At 46.3% G+C, this 16,899-nt stretch overlaps 1 protein-coding gene across 1 annotated transcript in view; it reads right to left on the bottom strand.

The window, feature by feature from the left end:
* The window catches only part of ME3 (malic enzyme 3), a 164,762-nt gene that overhangs the window by 75,565 nt on the left and 72,298 nt on the right, over positions 1 to 16,899 (bottom strand). Inside the window, exons 2-3 of the mRNA XM_016206821.2 lie at positions 10,846 to 10,979; positions 7,647 to 7,796 (exon numbers count right to left, since the gene is read on the bottom strand). Coding sequence (XP_016062307.2) covers positions 7,647 to 7,796; positions 10,846 to 10,979 — 284 coding nt within the window. The remainder of the gene's footprint in view (positions 1 to 7,646; positions 7,797 to 10,845; positions 10,980 to 16,899) is intronic.

Here is a 16,899-nt window from a genome sequence, read left to right as displayed (position 1 = left end):
TTGGTCTAGCATGATCCTACTCTAAAGTCTAAACCACTGTATCCTTTTATGCTTTTTTCCTTCCTAACTGGAAAGTTTTTCCATATAGCTTTTCCCAGGTCTCAGTTCACATTCCTGCAAAGGACTCCATGTGGCCCAGCTCAGCTTTGGAGCCAGGCCACAGGGGTCAGGTGCTCATCCAAATGATTGGTCACCTTTGGTCGGATGCTTTTCCCGTCTAATCGACTATTGGCAGGATGAATGTCCTGCTTGGGAGAGGGGTGACTTCTGTGCCATGATAGAGGCTTTGGAAGGAAATTGGGGCGGGGGGAGGAAAGAACATGTGAGACTCTTTCCCACTGCCCGCATCCCCCAACTAACTCTGCGAATGAGACATGAGGGAACTTGGCAGTGGGGGTTCACCAGTTTGGCTTGCTGAGGGTTGAGTTGGAGATGAAGTCTCTATGATATTATCATGACCCTGCTCTTCAATACACTGCCAGGCTGGTGGGGCCTGAAAATATGGGTTGCAGGTTATCAACTCCCTAAGAGTCACAGGGTATCCATGCCTGGGAGGCACTTCAGGGATTACCCAGCTCAGTCGTTCTCAGCACCGGCTGCTCATGAGACTTGCTGGGGAGCTTTTGAAAACTAATGCTGTGTGGGCCCCACCTCAGGGATTCTGATTTAAAGTCCTCCAGCTTTCAGTGCACGGCTGTAACCAAGAACCACAGCTCTAACTTGACCCTGGTAATTTTACAGGTGGGGAAACTTAGGCTCAGCTACATCATGGGTCTGCGGCCCAATTAAGGATCTCATTTCTAACTTGGTTCTAGAGTTTGGGTTTTTAATCATAAATTGCTAGAGCTGGAAGAGACCACAGAAGCCTGCAGTTCAACCCCATCATTGTTACTAGAGACTAAGGAGCTAAGTGACTTGCCTCCCAAGTCATAGTCAGAAGGGGGAGGCAAGGGTTAGAACCCAGTTTCCTGACTCCTGGCGCAGTGCTTCATATATGCCACCTTGGCTGGAGGACTGAAAGGGCCAGATGAGGAGCTAAGCAGGCCCAGCTGCAGACCTCGTGCTTGCTCCGCTCCAGGAGGCCCTGCCAGTGGCACAGCTGGAACAATTTGGCAGAGGAACCTGGGAGTAATTGGATGTGGCGCAGGCTCAGCCAAAGGGATCAGCACTTTGGTGTTCTGAGAATGGGGAGGAGGTGGCTGGTCTGACAGGCTAATCTTTGCTTTCTGCCTGCCTCCTAGCTATGCTGGGAGTGAGTGTGGTGTGTGTGAGTGTGTACGTGTCCCTGATGGACTGACAGCTGTGTTGGAGTCCAGATTGCAGACTGTGCCCTGGGTGTCAGGGGTCTCTGGCATTTGCTGAGAAGATTGCCTTTGTTTTCCAGAATGGCTTCGGTCAAGGTGTTGGCACCCATTTGTCCTGAAAATGGCTAGAAATGGCTTTAGTGGGCATTTAGGAAGCAGACACATGTGCTCCAGGACCCCCTCTGTGTTTTGATGTGGGTAGAGGTGGTAGTGGTGGAGGTGGTTGAAGATAAAAGGATTCCAATGTAAAAAAACAAAAACAAAAAACCAAAAAATCAAGGCAAGGGCTCATCAGCCATAATGAGTGGGAAGTGAGTGTGAACCTTAACCACACCCTTTTTGGGGGGTTAGGGTGAGGGAGAAGAGTTAAGAAAAGTAATACCCCTTTAAGCTTGTGAGGAACTTTACAATTGATAAAGCACATTCACTCACATTTAGCTCATCTAACCTTCACAACAACCCCACAAGGCAGGCAGTTCCTGTGATCCAGGCTTGGGGATGTGAGGAAGCTGGGCTCCAAGGCCACATGGCTATTGATGGAGAAGCTGGCCCACTCCCTCCGGACTCCAGCCCCAGTGCTCTGTCCACCATGGCATACTCTGTGTGTGTGCACATGTGTGCCCACCCCTCCTCAAATGTGCAGACAGGTCGCACAAGGGAGTTTATGTGAAGGCAAGACTACAGGTGTTGATTTCTGAGGCATCATGGTTACTATGGCCACAAGAAACTGGATGGTGACCACAGTAAAAACCCAGGGAATTGGCTCTGGTCAGCTGCAAAGTCTCAGACAAGTTAGCCTTAGTTTTCATCTGGGTCAAGTACCTTGTGGGATTTTTGTAGGGCTCAGAGATAAAGTATGCAAAATAGGTAGCCTAGGGCCCACCATGAGCATCATAAATGTTCAGTAAATGGTAGCTGTTAATATCCTATGTGCATGTTAAGGGCCTGTGTACAGACACCCACGTCTGGAGGTAAGAGAGGTAGCAGCCTGGCTCAGGGCCAGTGGCTGCTGGCTTTGTCCAAATACGAAGATGTCTTCAGGTATCTCCCCGGAGCCTCCAACTGTGAAACCAAGTCCCCCATCCTACCCTCACCTTCCTAACTCTTCACAGCTCTAAGTCCTCACATGTACCTGCTAAAGGATTTGCTAGTTAAGCACAAGGATCGATCGTGTAAGGTATGAATCAAACGACAGAGTTTGGAGGCATTTCAGAGGACTGGGTTGCCCTGTTGGTTTACAGTTTAGACTCTTGGGTGGGTGACTGAGTCAAATGGCAGATCTTGGGGGTGTCGGGCAGATCACAGCTGCTGAGCACCTAGACTGGCTGGGCCCTTTTCATGTGGAACCTCACGGAATCCTCACAAGCAGCCACTCGAATGGGCATTTTCCCATTTTACACGCGAAGAGACCTAGGAGGTGCAAGTTAATTGTCAAAAGTTACCAGGAGCTGGGATTCAGGACCAAGCCTGCCTGGGTTCAAAGTCTGGGCTCCTTTCACCACTTGGAACCCAGCCCTCGTCACCCATGAAGGTCGGGCTCCGCACACAGGCCGGGGAATGTTAGGTCCACAGGTGGGTGCACATTGCTGGGAGCCCCAGAGGACGAGGAGGGTGGAGACAGGGCTGGCTGAGGGGAGGCAGCCTGGGGCAGGGAGAGGATTTGCTCACACCAGAGAGCAAACTACAGTGCATTGGCTTCCTCCCCGAAAACCCTCCCGTTCCGTCCTGGCTTCCCACCCAGCCTCACCTCTGGCTTTCATCTCTTCCAAGTCACACACCAGTGACCTTCAGGGGGCATTCCTTCCAGCTAGGCTCACCAGGATCCCTGGCCCATGGAGATGCATGCAGAGGGTATGCCAGGGGAGAAGCAGGATGGGGCAGGGGGGCTCTGCAGAGCCCAGAACCTTCTGTTGTGCCTCCTCTGCGCAGGGATGCTCAGGTGTCCCTGAGACCCTCTGGTATCTCCCTTGTGCAGCGATGCAGAGCCCAGGCGTGTCGGAGGTTTAATTTTAGCACCACCTGGATCTAATCAGCTGGAGGGGAGGGGCCCTTTCACAGAGGACTCCATTGTTCCCGGGAACCTGGCAGGAATGTTTATCATTTCAGAACCCGAGAAGGAGCTGGCTCTCCCCTCGGCCCCAGAGCTGTGCTCCCTTCACATGCGAATCTGCAAGGCCATTCCCAGGCCTCCACAGATGAAGCTCAGGGCTGAGGCGGAGCCCAGACTCTCACTTCCCTCAAGAGCAAGGCAGGTGTGGAATCGACACCTGGAAAGCAGCCAGGTGGAAACCTGGAGCAACAGCTCAAAATGCCACATGTCAGATAACTTAATTGGGTAATCACCTTAAGAAGGGTTTGTGCAAAACATATGCGGGAAATCTGTACCGAGAGTGACGAATTCAGTTCTAGGGTTCCGTTTGCCCGAGCCTGCTTCAGCCCCACCCAGGCTGGGGCCCAGGACCTGGCTGCATTCTCCCTCCCTGGAGAGGCTCTGGATACGGTATCTAGCAATCCCCACCTTACACCCATGGGCCACCCAACATTCCTGGAGCTGCAAAGACACCCTTCCCTGAATTCCTACCAAATGTGCACAATCCCAGACGACAGGAGGCAGCAAAGTGGGGTGGTTACCTGTCCCCATTCTGGCTCTGACTGCATGGGTGTGAGTCCTGACTTTGCAGCCTATGAGCTCTGTGACTTTGGGCAAGTTATTTCTCTGTGACTCTGTTTTCTCATCTACAAATGGGGTGATTATAGTATCTACCTCTTACGGGGGTTGTAATAATTGAATGAGTTAATACATATAAAGATTTTAGGATAGTACCTGGCCTATAGCAAGTAGTTATCAGTATGCTTTTCTCCTGGTTCCAGTTCAGTTGTGGGTTCCATGCTGGATTCCATGTGGGTTTGCATGCTTGCTTTCCACACTATGTGCCCACCTCCTGCAGCACCCTCTCTACACCCACTCAGGGCTGACCAGGTCCTCTGGGCTCAAGTGGGTTCCTCCTGCCCACATGGACCCCCATTCTTCTGCCATGTTCCTTTCCATACCTGACCCACTGGAGAACCACCAGTGGAGCCTGGACCTGAGCCTGAAACAGCTCCCCATTAACTACCCCCCACGTGGTAGAAAGGAGACTAAGCACTTCTTTTTTGTTGGGCAAGACCCCTGGTCAATGCACCTACCCAGCCCCTCGACTCACCTATTTTACCCACCATGAGGTCCCAGAGGCCATACATTCTAGCAAGGGGAAGGTGAGTATGCTTGGATCACTGTAGATTCATCTTTCATCACCCAGCTCTTAATGTCACCTCTTTGGTGTGGCTTTCCCGGATTGCCACAGTCAGAATTCTGATTTTACCAATTGCCTGACAATCATGATCTTGGACAAGTTTTTCTCCTCTGGCCACTTCAATACCCTCATCTGTAAAATGGAGATACTGCTACTAAACTAACCTCACAGGTCATTGGAAAGCTCCATTATAAGCCAATGGGTGTGGAGACCTAGCTCCCCGCCCCTTACCCTCCTTTCCAGGCATAGGAGATGGGAAGATACCCAAGTGAGCTGACTACCCTGGTGTCTACAAAGCCTATAAAGCCAAGCCCGTCCCTGGAATGGCCTTTCCTTCCTTCTCTACCTATGGAATTCCTAGGCAACCTTCAAGGACCAATGCAAACGTATTCTCTTCTGTGAAGCATTCCTGCTGCCCAGAGGGAAAATAAATTTTCCTCTCCCTTGTATTCCTGTAATTCTTTGTCCCTGTTAAATATCCTATTTCCTTATAACTTTTATTATATTTAACTTATATTATTATTGCCTGCCCCCTGACTCTGCTGGTAAATTACTTGAGGTGAAAAACAGTATTTTGTTCATTAAGGGAACTCTACAGTGTCTACATGATGCCCAGCACCTAGTAGTTGCTCCATAAATGTTCATTAATTCAGATTTAGTCTTGTGTGTTCCCCGGATTGTAGAGTGGGCTCTGGAGGCAAATTCTACCTTCCTGGGCCTGTTGCCTATGAGGGTTTCTGACCCTGATACTGATTTGCCTGGAGCCAACATCAGAATCCACAATTTCGTGCACAGAGTCCGTGGAAGGAGGACTTCCACACAGCCTGGGATGGGAGGTGGGAGTGGGATGGCCTCACAGCTCCGTAAGGTTTCATCTGCAAGCCATGGGAGGCAGTGAGCCATGCCCTAAGGGCTAAAGGACCTCTTTAGGTACCATTGGGTTTTGGAACAGCCAAATTGTGTCTGTAGTTAAATGTGTTAGTTCATTATATGCTCAATGACTGTTTTCTTTGTACAGACTTAAAAGTGCATATGCATAATATGACTCCACATTTATCAATCCTTCCTTCCTTCTGTAGTAGTTACTGAAGGAAAACAGAGACATACAGGTATACGAGGTACCTCACGATGACATCTTACCCTCAGAATGGTCATTTGAGGCAGGTGGTATTATTACCTTCATTTCGTAAATGTGGAAATTAAGGCTGAGAGAGGACAAGAAACTTTCCCAAGGTCAAGGAGACCAGCACTCCCAGTCAGCACACAATGCTACTTTCCCCTCGGAGAGGCAATTACTTGCCAGGCACTGGTCTTGCACACACACATGGATCTGACATGTTTCCTGCCCCTCAAGAAATTAGTGTTCTAACAGAGGAGGCTGATATACAAATAATTAAAACATAAAGTGCAAAATATAAAACTATGGACTAGAAGTATGTGTAATGGATTGTAGGGAAGGCTGAGAAGGCAGCAGTCAGCCCAGCCTGAGGCAACCAGGGAGGGCTCCACGGAGAAGCTGAGTCTTGGGGTAGGCCTGCATTTTGATGGGTAGAGAGTGTGGACAGGAGAACGCAGGAGTTTTAGGCAGAGGGGACCACATGTGCAAAGGTGTGAAGGGGGAGAATGCCGGGTGTTCTTGGGCATGGAGAATATAGATCAGTGCAGCTAGAACATGGGATTTCTGATTATGAGCCGGGCTATGACAGGTTTAGTGTTGTCAAAGTGTTGGAGGCCAAGGGGGCTGCTGGTGGACTTGGAGGAGGAATGACCTGAGCTGACCTGCACTGTGCAGAAGGGGGGGCCTGGAAGCATCCTTTCTGAGTAGGAAGTGGATGGTAAATAGGGTCTTGCATCCTTTAGAAATGTACCACCAGTTCCCAATGTCTGCCTGTGTTGGTTTTGAGAGTAAGAATAAAAGAACAGGCGTCTCTTTCCTGTTGAGAGAGGCAGGCTGAACACCGGAACTGCTAGGGGGCCCCGGTGCAGTGCCCCCCAATAGAATTGCAGAGCACGGCTGTTCTGAGTGGTGAGAACATGCTGGACACCCCCTCAAGCCAAGCCTATACAATGTCTCTGCCCATGGCAGTAAGGGGACCAGGAAAGGACTAGAACTGGCATCAGGGGTGCCAGCGATCTGTGTGCAGTGCCCATCCCAAATGTTGGCTTTAGAACTGGACTGTTTTTCCAAATTAACAAAAGAGGTTCTAGATCCATGATCACATGTTTCTCATATGGTACATGATTTGTAAACAGATTTATAAATTATCTATAAATGTAAATTACACATCTGTGCACAATGCATCGTATATTTACATATTCTAACAAGGACTAAAACCATGTTCCATTATATATAATAAACCCAGGTGGCTCTTGTATCATCAGTGCTAGAATTATATATTGATAATAACCAGGCACCTTGTGCTGAGGACCTTTACAAAATCTCCCCATTTCCCCCTTTTTATTTTATATATATAAACTCATCATGAAAAGCACACACCAAGCAATGTTTTTGGAAAATTGCCCCCAAATTCTTTGACTCTAACAGAAAATGTAGTGCCAAATTTTTGCCTAATAAAATGCCATTTTAAGTGGAATCTGAGTCAAGCCCAAAGGAAGGAATACTGGTTCTTTGAGTCAGCAAAAGAATTCAGTGTTTGCTGTCCATTGTTCATTGGCCCGGACTGGCAATAGAGCTGTCGGTACTTTGGAGAGGACCAGAAAAGTAGGGGTGGTGGGGGAGATGTTAAGTTGATAATGAGAGAAAAAATCTGAAATGCCTCTCAGGCCAACTCTGGACAACACGTCGGGCATTTATTCTGAGGTGCAGAAGCTCTGCTATCTTCTCACTAGATACTCTCTCAGCTCATATCTCTGCCTAGGGGGTCATTTTCTTTTTCCTGAGCAAGGGCTTAAAATCCAATGTCTCCTTGATGGGCCACTGGCCTCATCAGGACGCAGCCTCCAGAGTCCCAGTAAGCAAGGTGAGCAGAAAGAACGGATTCCCCGCAGAGTCACCCCCTCCCTGCGCCCTGGCCCCCGGGTGGCTCACCGGGGCCTGCGGAAGGTCAGGCCGTAGTGCTGACAGGCCAGCCCCACGGTGGGCGTGTATACGATGGGCATGAATTTCTCCACATCCGACGTCAGCACGCGGTAGAAGAGCTTCTCGTTCCGATCCTGGAGTGTCATGAGGATGATGTACCTTGGGAAGGGAGACAAGAGCCACGCTGTTCACGCGAGCAGCCTGGGCAGCAGCAGGTAAGGCCGCTCATGCAAATGCCCGGGCTCCCACTCAGCGATGTTCGCAGCGCTTGTTATTACACATGGTGCGGGTCCTGTTCTAAGTATTTTACATGAATTCATGTAAAACTCCCAACAACTTGTGAGGTGGGTGCTACCATGCTTGCTGTTTGAGAGACAAAGGAGACCAAGGCCCAGAGAAATGAAATAAATCACCCAGGTGGCAGAGTAGGGATCTGAATTTAAGCAACCTGACTCCAGAATCTGTGCTCTCAGCCACTGTGCAAGATGGTTATTATGCTATTATCACGTGGACATCAATGAATGAAACAGATACTAACATTCCGAGGGTGGAGTAGGTCCAAGGGCACACCAATGCTGTGTGAACTGGCCTCTCCTACCACACAGGGCTGGTTCCTGTCACAAGCAGGGCTCACAAGTGGCCGAGTACCAAGAGATTTCACGAAGCATGTTGCCCCCAAATCCCTCTCTTGTCTCTTCCCTGAAGCCCGAAGTCGCTAAGCCAGGAAAAGAGCCTTTCATTCACACTCCTAAAAATGAAAAACCTCTGGGAGAAACAAAAACACTCAGGGCTTGGAATTCACAAGGAGGTGTGAGTGACTGCTGATATCACAACCTTTCTGGACCACAGTTTGGAAGAGTATATGGAGGCACTTGAGGTCCTTGCCTGGAAGGGGTGAGATCCTCCAAAAGAGCAATGACCCCTGGGCATGGAGTCAGGGCCCTGGGTTTGAACCCCAGCTCTGCTGTTTACCAGCTGTGTGACTTTGGGGAAGCCTTGTGACATCTTGTGATCTCAGACCCTTCTTTCCCACCAAAGGCACTGGTCCAGAATGAAAAATTGTGTTTTAGAAGGTATTTTTAGGAAAGGTGGGTCTCTGCTTAGAATAGCCAGGATCTCAACTCATTACTAGTGTAAGAATTCCTTGCCCAGTTGCCATTTGTACACATCTCTTCCCAGTTCTGTATTCAGTGATATCAGGTTGGTAACTCGGTATCAGTCATGGTGGGATTGTTTACACCATGAAAATTGGCAAATACTATAAGTCAGGGTTTCCCCACCCCCTGCTTCAAAAGCAGTTATTAAACATTAACCATCACACCACTGCTCTTATCCAAAAGAAGCTGGGAGCCTCCTTAGCATTTCCCCAAGGACCTGCTGAAATGAGGGAGCCCGGGAATGAGGGGGCTGGAGTAGTGAAGAGAGCATCTGCAGCAAGCCCTCTGGAGCTCCCAGGATCAGACATATGTCCCACCCCAGCCTGACATGTCTTCCCTGCATATAAATGAGGTCCATCCAGCTGGAAAGAAGTGGGAGAGAAGGATTTCTGACTTTAATTTTTAATTCTTATTTTTTTTAAAAGATTTTTATTGATTTTTAGAGAGGGAGAAAGGGAGAGGGAGAGAAAGAGAAACACCGATGGGAGAGTGAAACATCAATCGTCAGCCTCCTGCACATCCCCCAGTGGGGATTGAGCCCAAAACCTGGGCATGTGCCCTGACCGGGGATTAAACCAGTAACCCTTCGATGCACTGGACAATGCCCAACCAACTGAGCCACACCGGCCAGGGTGGATTTTGACTTTAATTTTTTAGAGTTTGATATCATTAGAAAAGAGGATTTTACTTTGGACTTTAATTCTTTATAAATTTAACAAAAGGAGGTTCAGATTGTTCAAAGTTAGGGCACACCTCATGTTGTTAGTTGGATTCATTGTGTACTTTCTGGTTTGCTCTTCAGGGTGACATCACTAGACCCTGTCTGAGTGGGATGAACAAAGGAAGAGAGTATTTAGCCTGTGCTGCCTTGGAGTTACTGTGAGTAATATCCACAGAATTTAGTGCTTCAGGAGTAAGGGGGATTATCCACTACTGCTTAGAAGCCATGTGTGGTATGGAGAGTGCACAGGAAGATGGGTGTGATGACCCTGACAAGTTGCTGAGCTCTGCCCCTAGGGGGACAGCCACACTCCTTACGATTCAAAGCCTTGGCCATTGAGTTCTATAGATATGTAGGGGAAGCCCAACCTGCTCCCTGCATTTCTGCTGGAGCCCATAGCAACCTGACATGTTTATTTAACAAGCTCTTGCATAGTGCCTACTATGTGCGGGCACTGTTCTAAGCACATCACAAATAGTAGTGCATTTAACCCCCGTTATAACCTTCTGAGTTAGGTACCACTGACTGTGCAGATGGGGAATGGCCCAGAGAGGCTGAGTAATTTTCGCTATTAAGAGGTAGAATGATGGTTTGAATTCATTCTAACACTAGAGTCCAGTTTTATAGGCACTAAGCTCTGATGCCTCTTAGCTATAGCAGAGAGATTAACAGCACAGACTCTGAAACCAGCTGCGTTCACATCCTGGCTTTGCCACATGACCTGGGGTCACTACCTTCTTTAGTAAAGTTGACCCTGTTATTCCCATTTGGCTATTCATGTCTGTGTCCCCACTGAGAAGAACCCAGAGGGGTGGCAGGATTATTACCTGCTCCTCATAAGCCTCCAACATGTGACATACTGAGTTCTTCCCAAGGTGTCCCTGCCCACTTCCCTCCTCTCTACCATGTTCCCCTTGTCCCAGAATCTGGGCCATGTACCACTTCCTTAACACACCTGTCCCTACATCTTTACTCCACTTTTCCCCCTGATTGAGATGCCATCTGTGAACCCATTGCTGTCTGCTGAAGTCCTATCAGTGCTTCTGGGGCTGACTCAGGTGCCACCACTTCCCAGAGGCCCTCCCAGATTCCACTGGTTGGAATTCAGTTTCTCGTCCCAGTTCTCCCAGGACATGTCGACTGCCTCAATCATAACAAGCCCTGTTCCTCAGGGACATCATCACCCCCTTGGAAGGCAGGGCTGGGCTTGGGATTTCTTGGAAAGGCTCTCAGCCTTTCCCGGCTGGAGAGTATACAGAAAACACTCTGCGGACCACAGGGACCAGCTGAGCCCAGGGCTCAGGCAGACAGAGCACACTTAGCCACTGACTTGTCCAGGTCGCTCCGCTGCAGCTCGTAGTATCTCATGACCCGGAGGAGCTGGATGTCCTGGCTCAGGAAGCAGGGGGGGATTAGGCCGTGGATCCCAAGCTGCATCCTTTCTTCAAGTGTAAAGGCCATCCCCTGGGGAGAACAAGAGAGAAACACACGCACATAAACGGGTGTGCAGGAAACCAAGGAACACAACAGGTTCCATCCACAGACAGCCAAAGTCACTGTGGCTCAACACAAAGGGTCCTGGACTCAACCGCCACCTCTGCCATTCGAGTAGCCGGGCAATCTGTTCCAGTTACTCTGACTCTTCTGAGCTTTGGCTTCCTCCCGGAAAAATGGAGAAAATACCTGCATTGTCAGTTTTTTGGCTTGTTTTTGTTGTTTTAAATTTATTGCATTTTTTTTGAACACTTTAACATTTACAGAAAAATTGAGAAGATAGCATGAAGAGTTACCATGAATCCCCCTCACCCGGTTCCCCCTATTATTAATATTTTACATCAGCATGGTACATTCGTTAGAGTTAATGAACCAATAGCGATATGTTATTAAGTAAAGCCCATGGTTTATCCGGATTACCTTGATTTTTACCTAAAGTTGTTTCCCTGTTCCAGGATCCTATCCAGGATCCCACATTACATTTAGTCATCCTGTTTCCTTAGGTCCTTCTCAGCTCTGGCATTTTCTCAGACTTTCTTTTTTTTTTTTATGACCTTGAGAGTTAGAGCCCTCTACTAGAATTTGTCTGATGTGTTTACATAATTAGACTGGGGTATGGTTTGTTTGTTTGTTTTTTGAGGAAGACTACAGAGGTAAAGCGCCATTTCCACGACATTAACTTCTCTAATGTAAACTTACTCCTTTTTTGGAATTTTTCTGCATGGGAGATTTGTCTTTTCTCCCCCATTCATTTATTTATTCAATCATTTATTTATATTAGAATGGACTCATGGGTATTTATTTTATACTTTGGGTTATAATTCAATACTGCTTTTTTTATTTTGCTGCTCAAGTTATTCCACCCAGTTGGTCACTGGGAACTCTTTCAGTTGGCTCCTGTGTCCCTTTGACATGGTCCCATAATTTTTTTCCATTCCTTTCCTTTTTTTCTTTCTCCTCTCCCTCTCTCCCTTCCTCTCTTCCTTCCTTTCTTCCTGCTACTGAAGATGCTCCAGGTTCATCTTGTACACTGCCTGCCCCAGACCAAGAATCAGCCATTTTTTCAAGGAGGCCTGATTTCTTTTTTGGAGCATGGTATTAGGAACCAAGATCTGGGCTCTACTTATTACTTGTGCTTCTTACTACTGGGGTGTCATTGTTTCCAGTCCCTTTCAGCTGAGAGCAAGAAAAAGAATCTATATTAAGCTAAACATAAGTTCATACTAATGCCTCTAACTCTGATCCCTTACTACATGGATCACTCTGCCCTCATCGCATTGCTGATCTGTAAATTCTCCTGCCAACAGTGACAGACTTAGCTCCCACTATCTGCTATCTGTTCACTTAATTATTAAAGTCCAGTGTACACATACCACAGTATCAAAATTGATAACCTGTACCACAATGGGAAACAACTTTATAAACTAGAGTGCATTGCTTATGTGCAGTTCCTTTTGTCTTTAGTCTTATAAACTCCACTCATTTGCAAAGTTGCTTAGGTCAGCACTTTTCCTTCCGCCCCCTTCACTGAGGTTGTGACAAGATTCTCTTGTCACAGTCTGCATTCCTTCCTGAGATTCTCCAACCTATTAAATGATTTTTAAAAATCTGGATACACTAAGGTCCGTTCTTTGTATTGTAAAGTTCTATGAGTTTTGACAAATGCATTATGCCATGTATCCATCACATACAAAAAGTTTCACTGCTCTAAAAATCCCATGTGCTTTACCTATTCACCCCTCCTTCCTCTCCCTGAATCTCTGGAAACTAATGAGTTTTTTTCTTTTGGTTGTTTGTTTTCCTTGCTGTCTCTATAGTTTTGCCTTTTTCAGAGTGTCAAACAATTGGAATCATATAGACTAGCTTCTCCATTTCGTAATAGCACTTTAGTTAAAGAATAGTCTCTTCAAGAGATGGTGCAGGGACAACTGGATTCCCACATGCAAAAAAATAAAGTTGGACCCTGCCTCACATCAAATACAAAAATTAACTTAAGATTAATCAATGACCTAACTATAAAAGCTAAAATCATAAAACTCATAGAAGAAAACATAGGGATAAATTTTCACCTTGAATTTGGCAATGGAATCTTAGATACGACACCAAAAGAACCAGCTACAAAGGAAAAATTAGATAAACTGACTTTATCTATAAACATTTGAGCATAAAAGGACTCTATCAAGAAAGTGAAAAAACAACAACAACAAAAGACCCCTTTAGAATGGAGAAAATATATTTGGAGATCATATATTTGGTAAGGGCTTAATATCCAGAATCTATAAATAACTGCTACAACTCAACACAACCAGAAAAACAACCCAACTGAAAAATAAGCAAATGACTCCAATAGATACTCTCCCAAAAAGATACACAAATGACCAACAATGTGTGAAAAAAATGCTGAGCATCATTAGTCTTTAGGGAAATGCAAATCAAAACTACAATGAGGCACCATTTCACATCCACTAGAATGGCTGTAATTGAAAAAGCAGCAATAACAAGTGTGGGTGATGATGTGGGGAAACTGAAACCCTTGTACATTGCTGGAAGGAATGTAAAGTGTTGCAGCTTCTATGGAAAAATATTTTAGTGGGTCCTCAAAAAGCTAAACAGAATATTCCTATATGAGGGATCACTAGGTCAAAAGGCAGCTCCATTTTTAATTTTTTGAGAAACCTCCATACCGTTTTCCATAGTGGCTGCCCCAGGCTGCATTCCCACCAGGGGTGTATCCTGAAACACTAATCAGAAAGAACTTATGCACCTTTATGTTCATAGCAGCACAATTTATAATAGCTAAGATCTGCAAACTGCCCAAGTGCCCATCAGTAGGTGAGTAGATAAAAGCTGTGGGACATTCACACCATGGAATACTACGCAGCTGTAAAGAAGAAGGAGCTTTTACCTTTTGGGACAGCATGGATGGACCTGGAGAGTACTATGCTAAGTGAAATAAGCCAGGCAGAGAAAGACAAACATCACATGATCTCACTAAAGAAAATAAACTGATGAACAGAATAGATTCAGCGACATGCAAGCATGAATCAGACTGATGAATCTCAGAGGGAAGGAAGAGGGGTGGGAGGGACAGATTAAGCAAAGAATTTATATGCATATATGCACAACCCAAGGACACGGACAATGGTGTGGTGAGGGACTGGGGAGGGAGGTGGATGTGGCATGGAAGGGGTCAATGGGGAGAAAAAGGGACATCGGTAATATTTTGAACAATAATAAATAAATAAAAACCTAAAAAGAGAAGAAGCTAAACAGAGACTTACCATAAGACCCCAGCAACTCCGCTGCTAGGCATATACCCAAATGAACTGAAAGCAAGGACTTGAACAGATACTTGGATGCCAATGTTCACTGCGGCAGTGTTCGCAACTGCCAAAAGGCGGAATCAACTCAGGTGTCCACCAACATATGAATGGATAAACAAAACATGTATATGTACGATGATAATTTATTCAAACCTACAAAAGGAATGAAGTTCTGATACATGCTATTACATAGACGAACCCTGAAAAATTATGCTAAATGAAATAAGCCAGATATGAAAGAACAAATATTGTATGATTCCACTTATTTAAAATAATTAGAATAATAGGCAAATTCATAGAGACAGGAAGTAGATTAGAGATTACTAAAGTCTGGGGGTGTGAGGATTGGTGAGTTATTGCTTAATGGCTACAGAGTTTCTGTTTGGGGTGATGAAAAAGTTTTTGGAAATGGATATTGGTGATGGTTGCACAACATTGTGAATAGACTTGATGCCACTTAATTGTACACTTAAAATGCTTAAAATGGAACATTTTGTTATATATACTTTACCAGAACTTAAAAAAATTAATAATGTATTTAACCCTCAAAACCACTGAATCTTATACTTTAAGTGGGTGAATTGTGTGGTATGTGAATTATAGCTCAATAAAACTATCTTAAAAGAATTCTTTGCATGTTTTAAATACAAGTCCTGCATCAGACATGTAGTATATAAATATTTCTCTGAGTATGTGGCTTGTCTTTTTAATTCTCAGAGAATAGCATTTTCTGGTTTGAGCACAGGCAGGAGAGATGGGGAATGAATAGCATGTCATGGAATCTGCTTCCCGGCCCAGGTGGGGACAGCGTCTGCTGGCAGAAGTGACAGGAACTGTCTTCACAAGGGACCCTGTGAGACATGAGGACACAAGCTGCCCTGCCTTTATTCCAAAATGATAAGGTGCAACACGTGGTGAAAAAGAGAGTGCTTCTCTGTGTGACACTCAGGTGGCTCTGCTGTTGCAAGATCCGGGCCCCCACTGCCTCAGCTTTCTCACGGGGGTCCCTGGCAACCGGGACAGTGGCAAGCCCCCGAGTGGCTCTGGGAGTGGGGACATCAACAAGGAAGGGACCAGAGTCCTCATGGAGGGATTGGGGAGGGGGGGGCTGAGAACAGTTTTAACCAACCAATCAATTGACTAACTGATGAACTAACTAAACTAACATTGCTAATATAACCCCCATTGTATCCAAGGCTGCTGATACCTGAGGCAGCCCTGGGTAATGAGCCCCAAGTAAATCGGGGCCCCTCTGAGGAGCCCAGGCTGTGTGGGCCATGAGACCTGACGAGCTGATGGGAGCCTGGCTTCGCCCACACTCCCCTTGCAAAGGGAGGGAGCAGGAGGGCGCGCCTCATTCCTTCACCAGCTGAAAGCTACCTCACCAATGATTGCAAGCTCGTTTACGGGGAGTTAAATAATGACAGGGAGACCAAGCCCATATATTGCTCAGGCCCACCTCAGCGTCATTGCTATCGTCAGCTCTGAGTATCTAATTTTACCCCGAACTTTCCTTACAGCCCCATCGTGGGAGGTTTTACAACCTCCATTTCACAGAGGGAAAGGCTAAGCAAGAGAGGGTAGGTAATGTTCCTGAACTTGCAAAACTATTGCCCATATTTTATTGTTTCTTAAATCAGGATGCTAGTTATTTAAGAAATAATGTTTGGTGTGATCATTTCCCCCCTGATGATGTCTTTGACTAGAGTAAGTGGCAGAACCAAGATCTGATCACAGGCTGCATTCCTGCCACCACAGTAGGCTCCCTGCCAGGACCTTGGCGAGCTGGACCTCAGAAATATGAATTGGGATGAGGGGGTGGTGAGGAAGGAGTGGGAAAAAACAGGAATAGAGGAAAAAAGTGAAATAAAAGTTAGGCTCCTTGGCTACTCCCAATGTCCTCTTTGTTTGGTAATTTTGGGGCCCCTCAAACTACAAATACCAGACTCTGCTTGTGTTTTTGTCAAATAATGACCATGACTCAGCTTAAGAAAATCCTGAAGAATTGTTCCTACTCTCAGAAGGACTGCTGGAACTATAAGAAAGATCTATCATCCTAAGACAGGCTCGACCCTGTCTGAAAGTATGAGTCACAGAGACTTCTCAAAGTACTCTCCACATATAAAATTCCAACTGTTTTCTTCATCGAAGCCCAAAGCCACCAGTTCGTTAACCCCCTGTGCTGGCCACCAGCTTCGCAAGCATGAGATCGCCGAGCCTTCTGCAGGAAACCACCTGGCCCGGGAGACTGAGCACTTTCACCAGACACTGTTAGGCAAGCGACTGTTCACAGGCTTGGTAAAGACTGTGATCGTGTCTCCTTGGCCCTGGGGATCCCAGGGCAGCCCAGGAATTTAATAATGACATCATTTTTGTTAATGACCACTGGGGCTTTTAATAGCAGTCTGCTTCTCTCTCCAATGCTAAGTGTTTCTCTTGGCTGACTGCCACCACCTTCTTTTGTATTTGAGGAAAAAGTATGACCATTTAGCAACTGGTAATTTTAGGGATTTAAAAAAAATACCACTAGAAGCTTCGTTTCATCCTGAAGCTAATGTTAAGGCTAT

Source organism: Miniopterus natalensis, chromosome 11 (assembly GCF_054644295.1).
Source record: "Miniopterus natalensis isolate mMinNat1 chromosome 11, mMinNat1.hap1, whole genome shotgun sequence".
Taxonomy (NCBI): domain Eukaryota; kingdom Metazoa; phylum Chordata; class Mammalia; order Chiroptera; family Miniopteridae; genus Miniopterus; species Miniopterus natalensis.
The sequence above is the reverse complement of the archived record's forward strand: the minus strand, read 5'-3'. Positions and strand labels throughout refer to the sequence as shown.